The 26793-nt window shown below is 41.7% G+C and overlaps 1 protein-coding gene across 1 annotated transcript in view; it reads right to left on the bottom strand.

Annotated features, from left to right (window-relative positions):
* SBF2 (SET binding factor 2) overlaps nt 1–26793 on the bottom strand; it is a 611100-nt gene that overhangs the window by 365098 nt on the left and 219209 nt on the right. Inside the window, exon 3 of the mRNA XM_054970260.1 lies at nt 10096–10233. Within this exon, the coding sequence (XP_054826235.1) occupies nt 10096–10233 (138 nt within the window). The remainder of the gene's footprint in view (nt 1–10095; nt 10234–26793) is intronic.

Here is a 26793-nt window from a genome sequence, read left to right as displayed (position 1 = left end):
TTCCATTGCATCAATTACAAACCAAACGTTTTCTTTCATAAATCTCTTTGGCACAAAACACGTCTGATCAAGAGGGTTTTTTTATACGTTTTCTTAATCTTTCCACCATTATCAAAGTAAAAATTATACAATCCACATTCAATAAAGAAATTGGTCAATAGGACTGAGGTAACATTGAGTCATTGCCTTCTTTGTAAATCAACATATGAGCCTCTTGCCATGTTTGAAGCAATGTCTTATCTTTATCTATTTTATTCATTACTTTTTAAAGTGGCAGTATTTACCCCTCTTCCGAGAACTTATAATACACTGCTGATAACCCATCTTTTTTCATTCTTTTTATTGTTTGTGAGATCTCCTGTATTGTACCACTGTGATTTAACACATCTCTATCTTCTGATGTGAAGTTTAGAACAAATGTACCTTTAATATAGTCTTCCAATCCTTCTTCAATCCTTCTTATAAAGATGTGGTGGTCTGGGAGTGGGTCAGTCAAGACTGCTGGGAAGTAGCTCTTCCTCCTTCTTGCAGGGTCTGCTGAATTAGACGATCTCTTAGGGGAGGGGCTCTTCCCTGGCCTGAAAGTTCTTTCTAAGCCCGTAGTCCCCTGAATTTGTAACGCCGGATCTCCAAAATTCTTTTCTATGTTACTCTATAGAAACTTAATATAATACTAACAAAAACACATACTTAAACTTGAAAACTTTTACAAATTGCCCACAAAACTCTCCCTCTCATATTTTTTAAATATAAGGGTGGGTTTGGACTGATCCACTCCTAGACCACCAAGAAAGGAAGCTTCACAGTAAGTGAATATAAATTTTCCATTCTCCTGTGGTCTTGGGAGTGGGTCACTCAAGACTGCTGGGATATACTTATAGCAGTATCTCTCTGGGTGGTTTTCTATTCTCTATTCACAGAGGTGCTTCAGCACCCTCCTACCAAATGCTGCCTCCATTGCAGCTACCTTGTCTACTTTGTAGTATTTAGTAAATGTATGTGTAGACTTCTATGTCACTGCTTTGCAGATTTTCTCTAAGGATGGAAAAGCCCTATAGGCTACTGACGTGGCTGCCCCTCTGAGAGAGTGTGCTGTGATTCCCTGAGGTGGTGTTAGATGTCTAGCTCTGTATGCTAGTGTTATACACTCCCTGAGCCACCTGCTTAGTATGGATGTGGACACCTTCTCCCCCAGAGAACTCTTCCTAAAGGAGACAAACCTTATCCTTGTGTATGTGCTTGGTCCTAGATATAGGGTAGCTTAGAGCTCTCCTCACATCTAACTTGTGCCATTTCTTCTCTTTCTTATGTTTCAGTTTATCACAGAAGGAAGGAAGCATGACATCCTCACCCCTATGGAAGGTGGAGTTGACCTTAGGGATGAAGGTCCGGTGTGGTCTAAGGACAACCTTATCAGAATGAAAGACACATAGTTCAGTGTTTACAGATAAAGCTCTCAACTCAGAAACCCTTTTAGCCAAGGTGATTCCCACCAAGAAGATGGTTTTAAGCATTAACAATTTGAGGGAACATGTTGCCATTGATTCGAAGGGTTCCCTGGTGAGGGCCTTTAGTACTACATTGAGATTCCACATCGGGAACTTGTGGACCTATGGAGGGTTCAATAAAATGGCTCTCCTTTAAAAACATCTAATGTGAGGGTAACTGGTAAAAGATGTCCCTTTCTTCGACCCCCTAATGGCGGAAATGGCTGCAGTCTGTCTTTTAAGGGTACTTGTGCTGAGTCCTTTGTTCAGGCCTTCTTGAAGAAAGGCTAAGATCAGTTTAATTGGTGCTGTTAATGGGTTACTTGCCCTTTCACTGCACCAGCTGCTAAAGGTCTGCCATGTCTTATCATAACTCTTATTTGATGAGACTTTCCTGGAGGCGAGCATTGTCTTAATCACTTCTTCAGAATATCCCAAGTCCATCTGCTGTTTGCATTCAACTTCCAGGCCGCTAGGTTTAGGGATGCTGGGTCTGAATGCAGGTTCCTCCCTTGCAGTAATAGATCTTTTCTCCAAGGCAGTCTCCATGGTTCCCCCTTCGAAAGCCATATCAAATCCTGGAACCATGGCCTCCTTGGCCAGAATGGGGCAATCACTATTACCTCCGCTCTCTGCTGGATCGTTTTCTGTAATACCCTGACCAGGATTTTTACTGGGGGAAAGGCATATAGCAATGTTCGAGGCCACTCCTCGCATAGGGCATCCGTCCCCATTGCTCCTGCCTCCTTTCTCCTGGAGAAGTATTTTGGTACTTGGTTGTTCTGACCAGTTGCGAATAGGTCCGCTTCCGGTTTCCCAAACCTCTGACATATCTGGCTGAACACCTCTTCGTTTAGCTTCCTGTACTGAATTGGTACTGGCTCTATTGCCCTTATGCCCAGAAGATGTTAAATAGCTTCCTTCATTCTTTTTTTAAAATTTTTATTAGGTGAGAATATTAATACATACAACTTTCAAATAACATCTCAAAATCATTTTCCCCCACTCTTTCCCTCCCCCCCTTTTTCAGGACTCCCAACAGCTTTCCAACCCTATATCTTAATCTATTCCTAATCTATCCCCTTTTTCTGTAACTCATTATATCATGTTTACATTCTGTTTTGTTAAACTAAGCCCTATCTGTTAGCTTCAAATCTGTTATTATTAACTTAAAATCTATTATCTATTACTACCTGTTAACTTCAAATATATTTAAATTTAAGCTAACAATTAAATAAAATATCTACTTTATTAATTTTACCAATATCTATTAACTCCAAATCCACTTAACTTTAGGCTAACAATTAGCTAATACTTCACTTCATATGGTAAAGATTCTGTCTCTTCCAATAAAAAAAGACATTCTAATAATTTTCAAATTGCCATAATTCCCCTTTCACGTCCCACTTCTTTTCTAAATATGTTTTCAATCTTCCCCAATCAGTAAAAAATTCTGTTAAGTTCTGATCTCTCAGCTTTCTTGTCATTTTATCCATTTCCGCCATGTACAGCAATTTATACATCCAGTCTTCAATAGTTGGTATTTCTTGCACCTTCCATTTCTGCACATATAAAAGTCTTGCTGACTATAAAAGTCATGTAAAATAGTAATGTTCTGTATTGCATAGGAACATCTTCCATACTTAAATTCAGTAGCAATAGCTCTGGGTTCTTCTTTATTTGGGTCTGCAAAATCTCATTTATTACTTCTAAAATATCTCCCCAGTACTGTCTAGCTACTTAACACGTCCTCCACATATGATACAATGATCCTTCATGCTTTTTACATTTCCAGCATTTATCTGACATATTTTCATTTCCAAGCGCTATTTTCTTAGGCGTTAAATACCATCTATAAATCATCTTATAGACATTCTCTTTGATACTGGTACAAGTTGAAATCTTCAATGTAGTTTTCCATAAATATTCCCATGACTCCATTATTATTTCTTTGTGACAATTGATTGCCCACTTCACCATCTGTCCTTTGACTGTCTCATCCTCTGTATACCACTTCAAAAGTATTTTATAAATTTTTGATATCTTCTTTTTACTTTCTTGTAGTATAGTCTCTTCCAATTCTGAGTTTTTCCATTTGATTCCTCCTTTTGAACAATCCGAGTTGTAAAGGTCTCTAATCTGTCTATATTGGAACCATCCATAACAGGGAGATAACTCTTCCTCCATTTTGATTCTTATCATTTTTTGTTCCATAATCAATATCTCTTTATACGGTAGACATTGTTCTTCATTATAGATAGCTCTCGGATCGATCACTTCGAATGGTACCACCCAAGAGGGGATACCTTCACCCAGATATTTTTTGTATTTTTTCCAGATCGTGAAGAGGTTCCTTCTAATATAATGGTGCAAAAACATAGAATCAGCTTTTATTTTATCCTGCCACAAATAGGCATGCCATCCAAACAGCTTCTTATAACCTTCCAATGTTAAGAGTTTGCGGTCTTTCAGTGACATCCACTCTTTTAGCCAAACTAAACATATTGCTTCATGATATAGTCTAATATTTGGCAACTGCAGTCCACCGCCTTCTTTAGCATCACACAGGACTTTCATTTTTACTCAAGGTTTCTTGCCTGCCCACACAAAGTCAGAGATCTTCCTCTGCCATTTTTCAAATTGTTTAGTGTCTCTAATAATTGGAATTGTTTGTAATAGGAACATAATCCGTAGTAACACATTCATCTTAATAGCTTCCTTCATTCTGATGTGCTTCTGTATCAGTGGGTTCCTTACGATATGTACAAGACATGTCAGTGGCTTTGCTTGGAACTCCAGAGAGTAGCCCCTGGATACCGTCTCCAGAACCCATTTGTCGGAGACTGTACATTGCCACTGAGTTGCAAATTCCTGTAGTCTCCCCCCAATTTGTTTTACTGGTGAACCGTGATAGTCATGCCTGGTTTGTTTTCTTTTGTCCCTTAGCTTGATGTCCAGACTTGCAGAAGGTGAATGTCTTACTGTCATTTCTAGGTCTTGACTGCCAATGACTCTTAGCACCGCTTTGTCTGTTAGGGTGTTTGTAGTCGTGAAAGGAGTGCCTGTCTCTTGTCCTTGCTTCTCTTTTCTTTGAAGGAAGAACTTTCTTTTTCTTGGTGTCCTCCACCAGGTACTCATCTAGAGCCTCCCCAAAGAGTTTCGTTCCCACAAAGGGTATTGCTGCCACCTTGTTTCTGGCCGGAGGGTCTACGTCCCAATTTCTCAGCCATGCATTTCGCCTTGCTGTGATGTTGAATCCCATTGCTCTTGCTGATGTTTGGAAAGTGTCCAGTATTGCATCTGCAGCGAACGCTGCTACCAGGGCTATTTTCTTCACCTCATTTTTAATCTCCTTAGGCACATCTCTGCCCCCTTTTGCTAGGTCAGAAGTCCAGGTAAACGCGTGGTGGCTGAGGCTTTTAGGGCTGCTACTGAGGCCTCAAAGTTTCTCCTTAGTGCCTGCTCCATATTTTTGCGAAACAACCAATAGCCGTCACTTACTAACTAATATAGTACTGAAGAACACTTGACACGTCTATATGCAAAATTACAAAATTTACTCATACATCAATTGAATTCTAAATGTTCACTGAAACAAATCCTGGTTAGACAGACCTGTTGGAACAAATAAAATTTATTGAAAACTGAATGGTGCACCTTAGGTCTAGCAGGGTTATCCTGTTCAGCCTGTAGGATACTATGGAAGATAGCCGGCAGTGGTACTCCTGTTTGTGTGCTGCCCAGCTTTGGCAGCACCCTCTCTCAGCCCTAAGGGAATGCTGGGTTAGGTTCTTCCTTACCGGTCGCCGCCTGTGCAATCTCTAGGGCTCTCAGCACTTTAGGGAGCAATCTAGGATATACCTCCTCTGGAAAAATCCTGGTTTGAGAAGGACCTACAGGTTCTTCCTGTTCCTCAGAAAGTTCCCCTTCCTCGCTGTCAGAGAACTGTTCTTATTGCTCTGACTCCGACAGACCCCTCTGAGAGACTAGAATCCTCTTGTAGCCAGTTTTCTGACCTTTTCTTTCTTTTTGGTTTTGGGGAGGCCGAGGAATGACTTGGCCTTGGCCTCTTGGTAATCCCTGCTTTAGTTTTCCCCTTCTTGGAAGGATTCTGTTCTTTCGCTTTCCTCATAACCTCCTTAACCACCCTGGAGTCCCTGTGAAGGCCGGGCCTCGGGAAACAGGGGGTTGCATCAGCTCTGCTGCATGCCTCTGCTGCTCTGAAGAAAATGGCGTGGAGGTAAAGTGGGGGAGGAGGGACAAGCCCTTCCTTATCCCTGTGGCTGGAGCGTGGCAAATTGACACCTTGCTGGAGCAGGGTCTGAAAAAACTGGCGGGCCAGGGAAGAGCCCCTCCCCTAAGGAATCATTTAAATCAACAGAACCTGCAAGAAAGAGGAAGAGCTACTTCCCAGCAGTCTTGCTGACCCACTCCCAAGACCACAGGAGAATGTGTTATTATCTCTTACTTAAATATCCACTGTCTGAAAGGAAGAAATCATTTTATTTTCTGTACCACTAGTTGTATAACCATAGACGTTAAAGCAGAATCTATAACAAGCACACACAAAATTCATATACAAGTCATGTGAATGTTAACAAAGAACATGTTTTGTTACATGCTAGTTAAAATGAATAAGGTTGCTTCTGTTATATGAAGTCTGAAATCATGATTCCCAAAGATTCAACAGTACTACTAAACTGATGTATTTAAGGGTATGTTATACTCACTTAATAGCCAATTAAAAGAAATGAATGCACACACACAGAATGAAGTCTAATAAAAGAGATAGTATATTGTTTGTACAAGCAATAGAAGAATTCAGGCAAGGGCAAAAAAAAGGTACCCAGAGACCTGGGCCCTTTTCATGCCGGAACGTCGCAAAATATTGCACAAAAAACGCGGAAGATAGCGTCTTCTCGCAAGAGTTTTGTGCGACATCGCACAAAACTCTCGTGAGAAGATGCTATCTTCCGAGTTTTTTGCGCAATATTTTGCGACGTTCCGGCAGCAGGTAAGCAGTGTGAAAAGGGCCCTGTTCTTCTTGCCTTCTGAAGCAAATACATGAAATTTTATACCTTCGGGTTCATTCGCAGTTTTCTCAATGAAAGATACATAATTGGTTGAAAAGTTTAAACATATCGATAGACTAGCAGAATTCCATTGGCCAAGTAAGCCCTTGGGCTGTCCGTTCACACAGTAGTAATTATTTACTGTTTCAGAGAACGTTCCCATCCTTACAGGCACCTCTGATATCTGTTCTCTGGAAAACTGTCAATTTCTCAAGGGCAGGGGATATGTTTCTCAAAACAATTAACTTGCTTACCCACCATAAACCTGTTTGCATAAAAGGGGGCTTCTATCCATGAACAAAACTTGATTTCGAATTGCTGAGGACGTTTTGGTTTCACAAGTGCTTTCCTAATCTATTGCTGGCTTTGCTAATATGAAGTTACAACTTGCTCCTTCTAGCTTCCCATTATCAGTTTATAGCCAGAATCCAAACAGCAAAAGTGCTTTGACTTTCTAATGTCAGATCAACAGTCCTAAAGGAATACCAGGGAGAATCTCTGACAACGACCCCTTTGTATGAGTGAGGGGTAGAGAAACTTATCCATAAAAATGGGCATGCTTAAAGCTAAAATCAGATGCTTATACACTTTGGCTCTACTTGATATAGGTGTCTACATGCTTACTGTAACAGTCAGAACACATTTAATTAATATGCAAGTTTGAATCATATGCAAATATGCTAAATGAAGTTAGCTAAGGTTATTGAAATGCCTGTTGGAATATTCTACGTCAGCAATGTATCCCATAAGTCCCCAATATTATTAGGTGGCCATAATGGAGACAGATGTATGTAAGAAAACACTCATTCCACAGGTAGAGGCAGAGAAGCAAAGACTTCTTACAAGGTCCTCCTTCAGCCTTTTTAAACATTGCCATGTGACTTACGACATTAAAAAAATGCAACATAAACAAAACAAATAACTTAATTAAACAAAATTAATGAACAACAAATGCACCATGAGCAGCTCAAATCTCAAAGATTTATTGAGCCTGTATTATCCTGACTGGACCATGAGGTGAAGGGTTCTGATGTGTTTTCTACTTTAATGTACTGGTTAATACAAAATGGACACTGCTGCTGCCAAACTTGGCAAAATAGCTTGATTTGTGAGTGACCATTACCCAAATCTCCAATGCTCCTATTAAACTTGCTCTGCATACACCAAAAGTTACAGCAGTATTCCTATGGTATTTTCTTAAACATTTTTCGCACAAAGCCATCTCCTATAATACTATGAATACCAAATTTTCTACTAAAACCTGGTTAGGAAGGGTTACCAGATTTGTTTGACTACAAATCCCATACTGCAGTGTAAGGGTACAGCACATCCACAGCTCAGATAAAACCTTTCAATTTCCCAGAGATTTAATCATGGATCTGAATCTTCATGACAGAAATCTATTTCTTAGCTAATAGACAACAGAATTGACAATTCTTCCTAGAGCTTTTGAACTAACATTTAAATTATTCCAATTCATTTGTGTCCTCTCTCTTCTTTTTGTTTAACCATCTCTGAAGCCAATAAGCATTAACAGCTGAAGCTGTCCTAGCATTGTTAGCCATAAGTTTGTCATGAATTTTTTTCTTGAATCTTTTAACTAGTTTCTGCAATTATATATCTAAAGCCAACTGAAACAATTTTATAAACCAGTTGCTAACTAAACTCATGCCATTGTTTTACTTGTGAATACTTATCATCATGCATAATGTTGGAAGGAAACTGCACTTGATCTTAGCCAAGAAAGCAATGTTGGAATGAAGCTGCTCTGAACATTATTTGAGCATTTCACAATTTTATTTTGCATTATCTTTGTCCCTAGATTGCTCTTATGAAGGTTTCCAAATAATAAGTCATAAAGAAGTTATTGGAAGTTTCTAATTCTAGTGGATTACTTAAGCATCTATTTTTGAACTAATTAAAGTGGTCCAAAATATTAATCAGACACATACTTTTAAGGGAAATTGCCAAGATTACATCCAAACTTTTAACCTAACATTTCCAGTTTAAGGATCATATTCATAAACCTATGGAGCTATTAAAATAATTTATTACTCATTACTTTTAATTCCACCCTTCCTCTAGGGAACTCAGAGTGGCATAAATGGTCCATCTTTTGCCACCACAATAGCCTGGTGAAGTAGGCTATGCAAAGAGAAAATATCTAGTTCAAGATCAACCAATACACTGTGGCAGAGTAGAGATTAAAATAAGGCAAGTCTCTTCAGAGACTTCCTACTATACCATTAAGATTCAAAATAATAAGTAAGCAGAAAAGCATGGTAAGAATGTATTTACAGAGTACATTTTCCACATATACAAATATATGGATTATATTACTATCCATTTTATAATCTTATCATAGAGAGAGAGAGATTATTTGTGGTGTTCTGTTTTATTTCAATATACTAGTATCCAGCAGAGGGAGTAACATGTTTTTAAAAAATCCTAACCCAAGAACTGGACCAAAACTGTATTAAATTACAAATAAGGAATCAAAGTATTATGTTGAAGTGCTTTGTATAAAAATATAACACATGAAAAGAAAGATCTCAGTAGTTACCCTGAAAAAGCAATAAAAACTATTTTTGAATAAACATCCCTTTTATTGATGTATTGTCGAAGGCTTTCACGGCCGGAGAACGATGGTTGTTGTGGGTTTTCCGGGCTGTATTGCCGTGGTCTTGGCATTGTAGTTCCTGACGTTTCGCCAGCAGCTGTGGCTGGCATCTTCAGAGGTGTAGCACCAAAAGACAGAGATCTCTCAGTGTCGGGAGACACTGAGAGATCTCTGTCTTTTGGTGCTACACCTTTGAAGATGCCAGCCACAGCTGCTGGCAAAACGTCAGGAACTACAATGCCAAGACCACGGCAATACAGCCCGGAAAACCCACAACAACCATCCCTTTTATTCCTCACCACTTAGAAAAAGAGAGACAATTTTATGAATTAGAAATAGAGAACTTCCTAATTGCACTTAAATCCTTTCAGTTTATGTAAAAACAGATATTAATTCAAGTTTCTCTATGCAGGACATCAACAAAAGATTCACAAATAATTGTGTCTTACTGATAATTGACCACAGTTATACTGTAATGTGGTTATGGCTTGACCTGACAGGGCATCTGAAAATGGGCATTACAAACCCTTAATTAGATCTGTGAGGCTAAAGATTATGAGACTTGGCTTGGAGGGATAGGAAGACACATAAACTGAGTGTTCAGGGTAATAAAGTTAGATCAAAATGGGTAACCATGTTAGTCTGTCTGTAGCAGTAGAAAACAGCAAGAGTCCAGTAGCACCTATAAGACTAACAACATTTGTAGTAGGGTATGAGCTTTCATGAGTCACAGTTCACTTCTTCTTCAGGGTAATAAAGTGCCAGTCATGTAGGAAAAGAAATTGTGGGCACCAATCTCATATACTACCAATGAGATTTAAAGTTATGTTTGCACATGGAAAGAAAATGTGGCAAATTTAAAGACAGCAATACTGTGTAAATTCTTCCCCATTCACTGCTGCTGCAAGATATTTACCTGCAGATTGATCTCAGCTTCATAGAAAGTTAGGCAAGAGCAGTAGTGCCGCTCAGAGTTTATATCCGTCAAAACCACAACAAAGAATGTAGGCTGCTTCCTCTCTCTGGACAGATGCCATCCTCCAGGCTGACAAAACTATGAAGGAAGCAGAAGCATAGTTTAATGAACAGCATTGGCTAGAGAAGAAAAATAGCTAGGCTACTTCAGTAAAACAGTTATGAATACAAAAGGCTATAACGGAGAATATATGATTTACTGAGCAGAATAAGAGCAGTCTACTTAGAACCCCTAAACTGTGGCATTCTTTGCAGCACCCCAAAATTTTAGTGCTTCTCCCCAATGAATAGGATTGCCAGGTGCCCGCTTAAGGTAGGAGGCCTCCCAGCAATTCGCTTCAGTGGGAAGGGGGGAAAGGTTTAGGGGAAAGGTTTAAACTGGAAGTGACAAGGGATGCTCTGGCATTTTTCGGAGTTTTAAAAGAAATACCAGTGTCTCCAGCAACACAAGCACATTGATGTAATGATATCACTGGCAAGGGCCCTCCCAACAAAGGTAAGTTTCCTGCTGGTTGCCCTACCAATGATGGAGGCTATTGGGCTACTGTCCCCCCATTTGTCCTAGAAGAGTGATACCCAGTGGCTTGGGAACCATACATTGCTCTTTGACATGTCACATATGGTTCATCTAATGTGACAACTTCTCCATGTTTCAGGAAAGGGGCAAGATCTTTGGCTGGTGGGCCTGTGATTACCAGGTGGCTGCTGCCCGAGGAATGGGTAAACTGTGAACCTCCCTGAGATACCGGCTTCATGCTAGGGATCTTTTAGTTGATGGTACTTCTGAATGGGGCTCTGTGTGAGCCACAGAGTGAGTACTACTGTCCTGGAATGATACATAGCCAGAGCTTTTCTTAAAATCTGTTTTTAAGGCAGCAAGAGCAGCCTTACTGGACTACTTGAGTCCAGCATTCTCTCTGCTGCAATGAAGGCTTATCAGTTGGGGTAGGGGATCCCCCACCACTGTAGATTTGGCTGGCAGGGAAAAAATAACAGGAAATAGTGGGGAGGTCACCAGTGTGTTGACACATTCCTCATGTGCCTGACAGTGTCAGAGCTTTGCTGGTGATGTTATGATGTCACCGAGCCCCCTGTAACCTGGTAAGTCTCCCTACCCTCTGCTCTTTGCCAAGTTGTCATGTCCAACAAGATGTCTGAATTCAAACCTGCATCAAATACTGCATCATAGAGAACACAAGCTATAACATATTCTTTAGATATGTTAATTCCTTACAAAAATCCAAATACAGTTTTCAACAATACTAGGTTGAAAAATAGCATAAATAACAGGTTGAAAAATAGAAATACTACTTGATATCAATGGAAATTTGAAACAATTACTAATCTGATTCCAGTCAATTGGAAACAATTACTAATCTGATGCCAATCAATATCTTTACAAACACTGCCAGCCAAATGTACAATTTATTTTGTATGTGAACCTATTAATATATCCAAATAGTTGCATGTTACTATTGTCTTATTCTTATACAGATGATCACCTAAATTGTTCACCACAAAGACCTGGGCCGACTAATCTAGATAACATGATATTTGCATAACAAGATCTAATTTGGTTTCTTGCAACAGGTCCCATGAAGTACTGGTACTGTGCATTTGCAACATTGAATTTGTTAAGCCAGTAGGTATTTTAATGAGCTTTAAAGAGATTTCTCTCTTTAAAAATAGCTTAAGCTTATTTCCTCTATTAACCCATAGAAAAGGCCATTGTTCAGCATACATGAACCATCTCCTTGGATTTTTTCCTAAACTATAGTTCAGATATTTTTTAAAAAACTAGTTTTAGACAAACTGTTCTAATAAACAAACATCTAAGCAAAAGTATTAATTGATGACTAGCAAAAAAATTGCATTTCTCAGTTAATGTACAAAGCCACATAAGCGCCAATACAGTTTTTAATCTCAAGGAAAGAGACAAACTACTGATTAAGAAGACTTTCAGTGAAATCTTAAGCAGAGTTACTCCAGTCTAAGTCCATTGAAATCAACGAGCTTAGATTGGAGTAACCCTGTTTAAGATTTCACTGTTTATGTAGAATACGTAAGGTTTGAACAGAATTATGTGAAATATCATCATTTTTAATATCCAGGATTAATTCACACACTGTATTTATTTCCCCGGCAACCACTACCATCTGCTTTCAGGAACATATTTTTGTAGAGAAAAGTGCATCACTGGACAACATAGGGTTGTCTGCATTTTCTAACATTTACACACAATTTCTAATTTGATGATATTTGGGTTTGTCCTAATAAAAAGATTAATATAATATTATTGTTTTTGGATTATAATCATGAGTATTACTTTCTGTAGTACCCATGGCCACTCAGTTCACAATTACAATTTTCATGAGACTGCATACCGTGGGATGACAGGAAATTACTTGCATGACTTAGGAATGCGGCATAAAATGTTGCAAGAGCTTCATTTCAGGTTAACACGTGGTCAGGGTAGGCCACTAGGATTGTATCATTCAGGATGTTAAGACTTGTGTAATAATAACAATAATTAACATTTCATGTTAAAAAGAAAGTGTAATACAGCTCTACAATAGCAGAAAAATCAACACACACAGTTCTTCACAAAATTAAACCAAGGTTTAGAAATTTTATTTGACAGATTTCTGTATTGCTTTTAGATTAAATACATACTGGATTATAAACAATATAAAATAATCATTAAATACATCAATATAAACAATCGCAAAGATGGGAGAAATGCAAGGAGTCCCATCAAATCAGAAGCAAGATCAAAAGGTTAAGTATGACATATTGAAAACATACATACAGAAGCCTAAAAGTGATATAAGACAGGAGAAAAAGCAGTGATATGACGTGGAAAATATGAATTTAGTGGGAGGAAATGACCCCACAGGAAGGGGAGGAGTTGGAGGAGCTGACCTTTGACCTGGACATGACACTACAAGGTGATATCACTTCCCTGCTCATCTTCCTCTCCAAACATCCCCGCCCCCCAAATTCTCTAGGAACTTCCTCAACTGCAGTTGGCAATCCTAGTTCAGGTGCAGCAGTAAACTATGGTTTTGCACAAAAGAGGAAATATCCAGTTGAATGGCAGGCAGCACATTAAGGAAGAAGAGGAACAGGAATGCTCATTCATGTAGCAATAGACCTACAGTTTAGCATTATATCTGAATTAATCCATTGTATAAAGCTATGAACAAGTGCTTAGAAACTAGAGAATACTACAGAAAAACTAAAGAATGATACAGAAAAACAGTGATCCATCTTCTAACATGCAGGACAATCTCACTTTTTCAGGATTTCTAGTAAAAGCAGCCAGATGCAAAGCCCCTAAAAAAGTGTAACTTGAGTTACACAAAATGCACTGTCCTACCTCTATATCCAGCATATTAGTAGCTATACTCCTTCTGGTTGATGGGTTCCATGGGAAGTAGGAGATGTGTACTTTCCATGCAGGGAAAACTATTACTTTCTTTAAAAAAATAAAAGTATTCTGTTTCCAGATTTGGTCTGAAAACATACAAAGAAAGAAAATGAAGGCCCACTGCATGCATATCCAACTGATCCAGAAAGTTACCTCATCTATGATATCCAAATAATTTGTTCTTGAAACTGCCAAAAAAACCATTATTGAAGCTGCAGTCAACTATCAGCGCACATATGCACATGCACATACACACACAGATATAAATGCAGTATAGTATTATATATTGCTACAAATAACAGAGAATATTGCCTAAATCTATCAGCAAGTCAGAAGCCATTCATAGAACTGAGTTCCAAAAAGGCTGTATTTGTATTTGTTGAGAATGGAGCCAGTATATCACGTTGGATCCTAACAAAGAACATGTTTTGCTAAGTGACAGGACAAACTGTTTTTAATAGAAATTTTATTGAATGGGTTAACATATTACATAATACACACTACATACTCTTTTACCCTTATAATTACAGTATATGCCCCCCATCCCTTCCCCCTCCCCCTTTTCCCTTTTTGACTTCCAACAGCACTAAAACCCTTTAATTTCTTATCGTTATCTCTAATTACTATGTAGTCCCTATTATCTAAGGTAAAGTTCATGTTCATTCTCATAGCTCATATTACTTAATAACTATCTAAAGTCCACAGTTGTCCTCTCACATCCCATTTATTTTCCACATAGTCCTTAAGCTTCTTCCGTTCAGTTAAAAATTCATTCGGATTCTGCTCTCTCAATTTCCTTGTCAATTTGTCCATTTCTACCATATGCAACAGCTTTTGGATCCATTCCTCAACTTCTGGTATGTCTTCTTGTTTCCAGTATTGTGCATACAAAATTCTTGCTGCAACAGTCATATAATATAACACAGTTCGTGACAGGACAAACTGTCGATAATGAAGAATCTCCACTCTTTCTGGGTCCAGAATACATTTCTAAATTAACTTACTGAGCAATCCTAAGGAGAGTTACTCCAGTCTAAGCCCATTGATTTCAATTGGCTTAGACTGGAGCAACTCTTCTTAGGATTGCACTGTTACTTTGGCTACCTCTTTCCTTTCAGGCACAATTCAAAGTGCTAGCCATCACCTGAACGCCTTATATTGACTATGACTAGGATACTTTAAAAAACACCTACCCTCGGATAGTGATATGCATCATCAAACCAAACATTTACCTTAACGGTATTTTGGAGTTTAGTTGGCATATATGGTATTCTAAATACTCGAATGCAAAAAACATAGATTTTCTTGTGCACATCCCTAACTGAATATATTCAAGTTTTAGAATTTATAACACCTACAACAGCCCTCTTGCCTGCAGAGAGAGCATTTTCTGCATGGGTTCCTTCTTTATTCTCCTTCCAGCTAGGATTGATCACCTTGCCTACAGGTCCCAGACTGGTGTTTGTATCCCATGCATTTAAGTAATTGTGTCTTTTCTCTCTCTGGTACATACTTTTACTCTGTCTTAATGGTCTTTTAATGTCACTTGTTATTAGATTATTTTAATACAGCTAATCTGATGCTATATTTTTATGTTCTCTTATTTTAATAAGAGAATTTTATATTTTAATAAAAAATTGTATTTTAATACAAAATTAATTTTGTATTTTAATACATATGTTTGTGCTGACAGCAGTGATAGAGCTGAAAAGGTGGCTAGTGGATCAACCCAGAGAAACTCTTCTTGGCAAACATTTCTGGCCCTGGACAACTCTTCAACGCTAACTCATCACTGACTCAGTAGTACTTTAGGGACGCATGCAAATAGGACATATATGGTTTTATGGCTGACTGTATGCTTGCATTGCAGTTGCTCGTTTTATGAGAGTTATCTTGGGCTTTTTTTCATGGAAAGACAGCTTACAATTGACCTAAATAAATATGCACAAGTGGGAGACCCACAAGGATTTGCGGGGGGCATTTCATGTTCTCCTCCCGCTCTATGTCCTCTTTCCCTTTCCTGCCCCCCATAGTCTTTCCCCTTTTCATGCTTCCCTTTCTCCTTCCCACCTTTGTCTGTCCCCCTGTTTTTGCTTTTCCCCCTTCCACCCAAGGCAGCCTCTCTTCTATGGCCCAGTTGCATGGTGCTGGCTGAGCTGAATCCAGTTGCATGGTGGGGAACCTGCAAGGTCTTGTGAGGGGTACTTCACTTTTCCCTGTATCTCCTTTCCCACACTATTTCATCTTTCCCTCCTCCTGGCAGCCCCATATGTTCACCTTTCCATATGTTTTCCTTTCCTTCAAACCTATTAAACAACTTACCCTTTATGTGTCCTCCATCTTCATCTATATTTACAAGTTTATTTCATTTATATACTGCCTTTCTCCACAATGGGAATTCAAAGCAGCTTACTTCATACTTCTTGCCTCCATATTAACCTCACAATAACCCTGAGAGGTAGGTTAGCTTGAGAGTATGTGACTGGATCACAATCACCCAGTGAGCTTCCACACCAGTGGTCATTCGAACCTGGATCTCCCACATCCTACTCTGAAACTCTATGCACTACACTACACTGGCTTTAGGGGGAGGGGGAAATGCTGTTGAACAGTAGCAAGCAGCTAGCCCTGGGTTAGTCGTGCAAGTTATGTGCTGTCAAGTCACCTGGAAGTTGCTACCAGGCCTGACCTTGGAAAATTGTCCCTTAAAGGCCAAAACAGCCTTGTAAAGAGCTCTGGCCCCTCTCCCTTACCATTGCCTTACAGAGTCCAAACCTGGAATACTGACCTGTTGCTTGATTGTCTGGCAAAAGTCACTGAGGGTATCTGGTAGCTACAGGAGCGTCTTTAATAATATTTTGAGTTTTTAAAGAACTCCAATGTATTTTTTAAAACCCCCAATGTATTTTTTTTTTAGATTTCAATTTTTTCTGTGAACATAAAGCATTGTGTAGGAAGATCTGTCTTGTCTGTTCATGGCTCCAGTCTCCAGATTTAAGTATCCAAAGATCAGGGCCACTTTGCTATTAGTATATAAGATAATTAGTCTGATTTGAATAATGTGCAGGGGACTAACAGCCCCAGGGAGGAGCCGTGGCTCAGTGGAAGAGCCTCTGTTTCATGTGGAAGGTTCCATCCCTGGCATCTCCAGTTAAAAGAGCAGGCAGACTGTGATGTCGACCTGAGACCCTGGAAAACTGATACCAGTATGAGTAGACAATACTGACCTTGAGGGACTGATGGTCTGATTCAGTAAAAGGCAGCTTCATGTGTGTGTGTAGTAATATGGTTTACTTTTTGATGCAATGATTTGACTTAGAGGTAGCAAACCTTTCTAGCAAGTATTCCACAACTCAAGCTGAAAGCATGAGATACTGCCATTCTATAACCACAGCCCCACTAAGCTTTCCCTTGGTCTCTTGAAATGGTGAGAAAGAAGCATCAGACAGAATGAAAGCCTATGACATGACCAGGTCTGTGGGCCATTTGTTCCTACCCAGATGAGATACAGTTTTTCACCTTGGGGGCTGTATTGGGGTGGAATGTTTTAAATTAATTAATTAAATAATTAATATATATATAACAAACTCAAGTCTGATTCGGCATGAGTTTTCCACCAACAGTTCTAACAGTCCCCCTCCAAACCACTTTATACATTCCAGCTCTCTGATAAATGAAGAGGTCAGAGCCTGCTGCAAACTGGACGCTTTCTATACCAGAAGCCTATGGAAGGAGAAACTCTCTCAAAGACACATACAAATGAAGGCTTCAGTCAGGTGCCTTCTAGCCTTCATGTTTGTTCACCTGCTGCTAACTAAATGAGCCTGCTGGTTAAAATGTCCTGTATAATCACAGTCATCTAAAAAAACAATCAAAATCTAACACTATCAAACCTAATTGCATTATTTCTCCACACTTCAAATTGAATATCCTTGTCAAGAAGTTTCAGAGATGGGATGTGAAGGTGTTCCTTTCCCACTAGAAAATCGTACTCGTTATTGGAATGAAGTGAACCTAAAGAGGTGGAGTGAAATCATTTCTTCCAAATGCCTTGTCAGGCAACAGTAAGCAACTGAAAAATACAGAAGCATTAGCACATAAGGATATGCAAGGAGGTTCATAACTGGGAACAAACATGTCTGCCAATGTGTTAAATACATATAAACAACCATCCTTAGATTTGCCTTTATTTTGTCATTGTTCATACAGATTTAACTCATGAAATACCTGAAATAAGAGCAGTTGATATGATCTTGTCCAATGTTTCCTCTGCCTTATATGGTAAGCTTCTACTATATTTCTTTTTCCTGCAATAACAAGTTCTTCAGCAACTTGAGCTTTTGGTGACTTGGTAATCCAGTCCTGATGCTTTAATACAAAAGAAAGCCCAAGGCATAGTCTCCCTTTGACACAATGTGCACTGCACACATATTTGGAAGGTGAAGTTCTTCTAATAACCTGACTTACAGGAACAGAGAAAATATGTACTTTCACTCTCCTTTCTCTGAGCATTTACATATGCTTTCGGCCACAAGTAGCATATCTGCTTAATTTCTTAGCACTCCTCTCCTAAATGGTCAGCAAACAGAATTCACATTTACCACCACCATTCCCCCCCCACCCCTAATTGTGCAAATGTTCATAGCTAGGCCTACAATTGATGTAATGTAAAACTAGGACGGGGGAGGGGAAAAGGTGCAATTCCCATCACATGGCATTGCATTTTATAACAGATTGGCAAATATGCATTCCACAACAGTTCATTACCAGCTTCCAAGACAAGTCAAAACTGATGCCTGAAATACTACAGCCTTGAGTCACAAGACTGCTATTAGATTTTTTTTCATTTAAATTGCTACAGCCCATTGCTACAGCCTGGCTTGGTTACTTGGGTATTGTAGGGTACTGGAAATGTACTGTGATTTGAAAAAGAAGACCATCTATCTATATAATTGAGAAAGTGTATTCGAGATGACGCACTTTCATTCTGGTGCGCCTGTATGGGAGAGCCGGAATAAAAAGTGCGTCAGGGCCAATGAGGCCTCCGGAAACTGCTGCCTCTGCAAAATGGCCAGGCAGTCCGCCCACCCCTCTGGAGGGTGCTGCGGTGGCAGGATGGCCAGGCGAGTCTGCCTGCCCCTCTGGAGGGAGCCATGGCAGCAGGACAGCCACCGCCGCTTCCTCCGGAGGGGCCGGCGAGTTTACTTGAATGGGGCTGCACCAGTTGCATTGCAAGGAGCAACAGCACCTGGCAGCTGCCTCCCCTCCCCCTGCCACACAACACACGCTTCCAGCCCACCTGGTGCAGCCACGAATGGAGCCACACCGGGCAAGTTGGCAGGCACAGCACCTGCCTGCTCGAGACAATGCACTTTCTCAATTATATTTTATTCTGGTGCGCCTGCATGGAAGCAACAGCATAAAAAGTGTGTCAGGGCCAATGAAGCCTCCAGAAGCTGCTGCCTCCGCAAAATGACCAGGCAAGTTCGCCCACCCCTCCAGAGGGAGCTGCGGCAGCAGGACGGCCAGGCGAGTCGCCCATCCCTCCAGAGGGAGCCGTGGTGGCAGGATGGCCAGACGAGTCTGCCCCTCCCTCTGGAGGGAGCCACAGTGGCAGGACGGCCAGGAGAGGGCCACTGCCGCTTCCTCCAGAGGGGCCGGCAAGTTTACTTGAACGGGGCTGCAGCAGTTGCATTGCCAGGAGAAACAGCACCCGGCCACTGCCTCCACTCTCCCTGCCACACAACACACACTTCCAGCCCACCTGGTGCGGCCCCGAGAGATCTCTGACTTTTGGTGCTACACCTCTGAAGATGCCAGCCACAGCTGCTGGCGAAAGGTCAAGAACTACAATGCCAAGACCACGGCAATACAGCCCGGAAAACCCACAACAACCATCGTTCTCCAGCCGTGAAAGCCTTCGACAATACATCACACTGGGCAAGTTGGCAGGCACAGCACCTGCCTGGATTGCGCCACGCTGCTTGATCTCCTCCCCCACCCCCACCTCTGCAAACAAGGTCCAGGTCTCCAATCCCTTTGACGCCCAGTAAACTTGGCCTCTGATCCCTTTGAGCCTCTGGACTCTCAGAGACCAGGTCTACCCACCATAGCTCTGCTGGCAGGATAGACCCAGCTTCCATACTCTTGGAGGCCAGGTCTACTGCCCATAGCCTTGTCAGACCAGAAGACCTGGCCTCCAGACCCATGGAAGCCAGGTCAACCTCCTATTCCTTTGCAGGGCTGTTACACCTGGCCTCCATTCTCCCAGAGGCCAGATTTACCTCCCATTCTTTTGTTTGCCAGGTAGACCTGACCTCTGTTTCCTTGGAGAGGAGGCAGAACAGGCCACTGCTGGGCACAGGAGTTCAGCAGGGTGCCTGGTGCCGCCGCCCCCAGCAGTGCTCCCCACCTGCAGCAGCCCATTTCAACTCCAACGGGGCTGGAACGGGCCTCTACTGGAAGCAGGAGCCCACAGCCAGATCTGGCACCAACAGGACCAAAATGGGCTGCTGCTGGGCACAGGAGCCCACCAGGGCACCTGGCGCCACCCTCCAGCAGTGCTTCCTGCCTGCAGCAGCCTGATCCAGTGCCAATGGGGTTGGAAGAGGCTGCTACCAGTTGCAGGAGTTGCATGACGCCTGCCCCCCATCACAGCCCTAGGGAGGGGGCAATGCCAGGCCCAGTCACCTTGCCCTCACTCTGACCAAATTGGGATGTGGCAGAAGCAGCAATGCCTAGCCCGCCTGCCCTGCCCCTTCTAGAGCCTGTTGTACTGCAGCAATAATTTCTCTAAAATCATAACTGTTGATAATTAATCCCTTTCTGTGTTCCTTTCCCCTACCTTCTCAAACTATTTGCTTCCCATGATGGAAAAACTTTGATCTAGTTTTCCTTTCTATCTGTCAACAAAATGGGTTGCCATTGGTACTGCACAGGCACAGGCCAACCACAGAGAGGATTTTGTAGCTTCTAAAGGCACCAGTGGGGTGACCCTCCCCCACAGCAGAGAAAGATGGAGTTTCTTACCCAAATGGCTATGTCCTGTGAGGGAGAGGCAACCCTTTCTTCAGTTCTCTTAAGCTGCCACAAATATTTTAATAAATGTGCGGAGCTCATTGTGGGGCAGGAGGGGGGAAACATGTGCCAGCACAGAAGAACTCAATGAAGAACAGTTATAGGTAAGTACAACATGTTTTCATCATCTGCTTTCTGTGGAAGAATACTGTCTTAAAATCCACCGGCCAGTGGAATGCTGATATGGCCGCAAGGTGGACCTTAATAGAGATGGACAAAAGACCAGTTGCCTAACGGCCAGCAAATAGTTAAACATGAGGGTTAAGGGACATGAAAAGGGGGGGGACCCATTGTAAAACTCATGAGGAAAAACTTTCCTACTTTTGAGAGTAAGAAGCAGGTTTGCAAACATTCAAAATGAGTTGGATGACCTCAGAAAAAATCATTGTGGAAGACTGATGAGTCATACTGTCAGCTTGAACCTGCTGAGGTCATGGTGTAGAACTGGGCCCCTATACAGAAGGTCTGGTGCACATTGGAGATGAACATACCTGCCCTTTGCCTTGGACACCAGAGGGGAGAATCCCACCTGATGTGGCCAGTAAGGGGTCACTAGAATATAGTGGGTACCCTGCGCTGTGATCTTCCCCGGAATTTATGTGATGGGAGGAGTAGGGGGGAAGGCATAAAAACATGTGCCTGATCAAGAGATTTGAAACATGTCCCTTTGGTAAAGGGGCTTACCACTCACAAAGGGAACAGAAGGTCAGGGCCTTGTTGTTTGCAAATGTGGCAAGGACATCCTTGGTTGGTGGTCCCTAATGCTGCAATATCGGTTAAATGTACTTGTCCATTATGAACCACTTGTGATGGAACAGGACCCTGCTGCTGAGGATGCTCTAGCATTGTCATCTTCAGCAATATGAATAGAGCATAGTGACACCCTGTTGGAGATGGCCCATTTCCAGATCCCCGTTGCCTCTGTGCGGAGCTGTAGAGTTCGACCCTGCTTGTTCTGGTAATTAATTGCTGTGGTGATGTCTGTGTGCATCTGTACAGTCTTGTCTCATAAGAATTCTGAAAAAGAAACAAGGATGTAACAGCTCTAAGCTCAAGTACATTTATGTGTAACAAGGCCTCAGAATATGATCAATAGCCTTGCCCAGAAACAGCCCCTCCCAACCTTTAGAGGAGGTGTTCATAGTCATAGCTATACTGTAGTCAAAGCCAGATCAGGGTGCAGACACCCAAATGGAAGGCCCAACATTAAATCCAGGGAATATTTCCACCACATTAGTGATCTGATGATGTATCTTGGAATGGAGAACTAAGGTTTTGAAACTGGATACGTGACTTAAATCTCCTGACAAGCCAATTCTGGAAAAGGTGCATTTGGAATATAGCATGGGAAATGACAAAGTCATGGGTGTCATAAGACCAAGAAGTTTCTGGATTAAAAGGACAGATTGAAATCTGTTGGACCAGAAAAAGGTGGCCAAAGAGCCTATAGTTCTAGCCCTGTCCTCAGGTAAAAATGCCCTTGACACCTTTAGAGTGTTAATAGAGACAAACTTATATTTTTTTTCCAGTTGACCATTAGGCCCAAGTCAGAAATGGTTTGTATGTCAGATCAGATGGGATAGAATCTGCAACTAGAAATCAATCATCTAGGTAAGGGTAAATGGTGCAACTATGGGCTCTGAAGTAAGCCACAACCACTGCCATACTTTTGGTAAAAACCCTTGGGGAAGAACCATGTACTGGTAACATGTTCAGCCATACTTGAAGAGGTGGTATTTGAGGTGAGCAGGGTGAATAAAAATCTAGAAACTGGTGTCCTTTAAATACAACACTAAAAACCAAGAATTTAATTCTAGTAACTGAATAACATAAGCCAGTGTTAACATTCTGAACTTTTCATTGCAAGGGAAGATATGTAGTTCATGGAAGTCAAGGATAAGCCAGACACCTCCATCCTTTTTCTGAACAAGAAAATACTTGGAGTAACCCTCCCCCCAATACACACTAAACTTCAAGAAGCAGATATGGTCTCAATGGCTCCTTTAGCCAAGAAATCATTGAGATCATCCTGAAGTCCCGCCAGACAGGAAACAGGCACTGAAGGAAGATGGACCAACTGTGGAAGTTCGGTGAAATGAAGGCAGTAGCCCCCTCAATGATGGAGGGCATCCAGGAATCAGTAATAACAGCTCTCCAATAGGTTGTAAATGAGTCCAGTCTGCTTAGGAAAACAAGTGCAGAACTGAACTGTGCTTCAGATAGTCAAAATAATGATTTTGCAGCAACATGCAATGCTCAAGGGGAATGTCTCCAAGGTTGTTTAGATCTCGCTTAGTAGAGCTTTTACTGGGTAGAGATTGGGAAGTAGATTAATGTCTCCATTGTTGATAAGGCTGTTGATAGAATCTGAAAGGGTGGTACTGTGAATGTGGTTGCTAAGAGTATGCAGTAGGTGCACACTGTCTATATTGTTGATGCTGCTGAGCAAAGATGCCTATGTATTTAGTGGTTTGGTGATTCTTCTTAATTTGAGAAAGAGAATCATCAGTTTGGAGGCAAATAATTGGGTACCCTTAAAAGGGAAGTCTTTGACTTTATTCTTAGTGTCCTGGGGTAGAGCTGTTAACCTAAGCTAGGAATGTCGATGTAATGAAATATGAGAGGCCATTGCCTGAGTGGCGGTGTCAGCAGTCTGTTCAGCAGCTGTCATCATTTGTTTGGATAACTTCATTGCCTCCGTTTGCAGTACCTTGACCAAGGAACTATGTTCCTCAGAAAGGATTACATATAGGCAGTCATCTTTTCCCACAAAAAGAGGTTATAAGAACCCATAATGGTGATACTGAAAACTAAGGCAGCAAAGGAGCAGAACTTGTGTGCTATGGAGTCCAGTTTTCTACTCTTTCAATCCAGTAGTGCAGAATAAGACCCTTCTGTGATGGGCCTGAACTTCCTCGGTGATCATGGAAGAAGGTGGAGAATGAATGATAAGGAATGGACACTCTTCTTACTTGACCTTGTAAAGGTTCTCTACCTTCCACGAATTAGCTGGAATTGAGGGAGGTTTCTCCTACACAGCATTCTCTAGGTCAACAAAGTTCTCCAGGATCAGAAAGCAGCCGGTGCAGGAAAAAAATAAGAGTAAGAGCTCACAGCAGAAAAGAAGGGAAGGATGTGTGTGGCTGCACAGAAGGCCACTCGAACAGTTACAGGTAAGAGCAACCCTGTTTTCATTGTTGTGTCTTCTGTGTAGTTCCACACGGGAGATTAGAGAGCTGACTTACTCAGGAAGAAGCTCTTTAGTGGAAAAGTTTCTTCAGGACTGCTTTGCCTACAGCTGTGTCCCATCTGGATTCTACATCAATGGCAGTGTTTGATGAATGCATATGGTGTTGACCAGGTGGCCATCTTACACACAAGTTGACTAGTGGGATGCCCAGTTTGAAGGCTGATGAGATGGACTGTGCCTTTATGTGTAGTGGACATGGTTGGTTACACTCTTCATAACAAGTCTTAAAGAACCATACTATCCATTTGGAAATAGTCCGGGCAAAGACTTTCCGTTCCATTTTGTTCTCCTTAAATGATACAAAAAGGTTAGGATTCTTCCAAAACAACTGTTCTCCTATCTAAACAGAAGCACAAGGCATATTTAACATTCAGAGCATACAAAAGTCTTTCCATGTCATCCTGATGTGTCAGAAAAAAGGTGTAACAATGTCCTGGTTCAGACAGTGTGCAGAGATGGCCTTTGGCTAAAAAGGGAGGCTACAATGGAGAATGACCTTATCTGAGAACATCTTAATAAAAGGAGGGTCAGATCTAAGGACTTGCAGTTCACTCACCCTCCTAGCTGAAGCTATGGCTATGAGAAAGGCTCTTTTAGCTGACAGCATTTTGAGTGAGCAGGTTGCTAGGGGCCCAAAGGCCTTATGTATAATAGAGGTGAAAACTAAGGAGAGATTGCACTGAGGGATGTAGGATATAGGTTAGGTAGGCCTCTGGAGAAAAATTTTGCATTCCAACTAGGTGAAGAGAGATTTCCCATTTATATTGTCATGATAGGCAGGAATGGCCACCATATTGATCTACTCAGGAGCAGGGTAGCCTTGAGTAGCCAGTCCCGAGTCAGCTAGGTCTGAGACAGTGGAAGCCAACAATAAGGAAGAGCAGCTGCAGCTGCCAACTGGTTAGACTCCACAGCCAGCTGCTAACAACAACAACAACAACAACAACATTCATTTTATATACCACCCTTCAGGACAACTTAATGCCCACTCAGAGTGGTTTACAAAGTGTGTCATTATTATCCCCACAACAAAACACCCCATGAGGTGGGTGGGGCTGAGAGAACTCCAGAGAGTCATGACTAAGCCAAGGTCACCCAGCTGGCTTCAAGTGGAGGAGTGGGGAATCAAACCCGGCTCTCCAGATTAGAGTCCTGCGCTCTTAACCACTACACCAAACTGACAGAGCCATCGGCAACCTCCAGCCCTAACACCACAGGTGAAGCTCAGCTAGGGACATCCACCCCACAGGCTCACCCATACAAAGAGAGCATTGCAGACAATGGCAGAGAGTCGAAATGCAGGAGAGACGGTGCAGTGCTTGCCTCCTGGGCCGACGCCAGCTATGAGTAGATAGCAATGACGAGTAGTATCAAGCTAGAGCTCCCACAGCTGGCTGCAAACCTCACCTGGCTATATAAGTCAGTTTAGAGGAACTGCCAGGCATGAAAGCAACACGTCAGTATCCTGCTACTGCTGCAACCACTTTCTCCGACCTTGCCTTGCCTTGCCTTGCCAACCTTGTTCCTGTGACCTTCGGACTGTGCCCTGACTCTGCCTGTACCTGGCCTCTCACTGGTAACTGAACTTGGACCTCTGACTCAGCTTTTGGACTCACTCCTGGCTTTGGACTCATGCTCTGACCTTGGACCAGACCCTGACCACACTACCTGACCAACCCACAACAAATGCATGGCAGTGGTATGGTCCATGCATATCTATACATTCTTGCCTTGTACTGGGCAAATGCAAGCCTTCAGGGCATATTTTATCACTCTGAGCTCGAGAAGATTGATATTAAGAGATGATTCCTGAGGGCAGGGCACCATGTACCTTTTACTTAGTTGGTCCCACAGCAAGCTTCCTAACCCAACAGGGAAGCATCTGTATTGATGGAAAATCGGATTTGGGAAGAACAAAAGGGGTATCCACTAAGAGGTTCTGCTTATTGTTCCACCATTTCAGTGACCTGTGGATGAGCAGTGGGATAGAGAACTGCTTGTACAGGTTCTATCTGTGTGGGTTGAACACTCTGAAGAACCAGTTTTGGAGGTGACAAAACCTCAATCTGGCAAATGAAACAGAGTCAGGGAGGCCACAAAACCTAACAGTCTTTGTATTTGCTTTGAACTGTAGTATCTGCAGGAGAGGACCTTGTTCAGAGAGAGAAGAAATTTGGTTAGCCTGTCCACAGTGGGGACGGCAAGGCCTTGAGCAGGGTCTAGGAGAGTGCTTAAAACAACCATGCTTTGTTGGGGAACCAAGAGATTACTTTTCAGATTGACCCCGAGTACCAGTTGGTCCGGAATGTTCAGAACCAGAGATGTGCTGGGTCAGTGATTCCCTGGTTTGGCCCACTGGAAACCAATCATCAAGAAAGGGGAAAATGGTACAATTCTTTTCTCTGAGATGACTTACCACAACAGCCATGACTTTTGTAAAGATACAAGCAGCAGAGAAAAGACTGAAAGGAAGAACCTTGTATTGGTATTTTTGGAGCCACATTGAAAGCGAAAGAACTTTCTGAATTGATTATTGGAACGTGAAAGATTCTTCCAGCTGTCTTCTACAACTAGCAAAACTGCAGAGATAATTACTATTCCTCACATGAACGCAGATGGTACACAAATGGTTATTTTAAAAGATGACACCAGGAAACACCATGTTGTGGATGACTGATCTATAGTATTTTCCACCACTAATAACAAATGATTTAATTGTGGGTGAGCATGCCAACCTATAATTACTACAGGAATATGATGAAGTTTGGGGAAAGATTGGCTTTCACAACTATGGGCACCAGGTTTCTCTGTTCAATAGCAGGCTAAACCTGGAGATCAGGATGGCAGCATCACCACAATCTTCTGTAGTACTGCCCAGTTTT

The sequence above is a fragment of the Eublepharis macularius genome, chromosome 2, assembly GCF_028583425.1.
Source record: "Eublepharis macularius isolate TG4126 chromosome 2, MPM_Emac_v1.0, whole genome shotgun sequence".
NCBI classification, from domain to species: domain Eukaryota; kingdom Metazoa; phylum Chordata; class Lepidosauria; order Squamata; family Eublepharidae; genus Eublepharis; species Eublepharis macularius.
The sequence above is the reverse complement of the archived record's forward strand: the minus strand, read 5'-3'. Positions and strand labels throughout refer to the sequence as shown.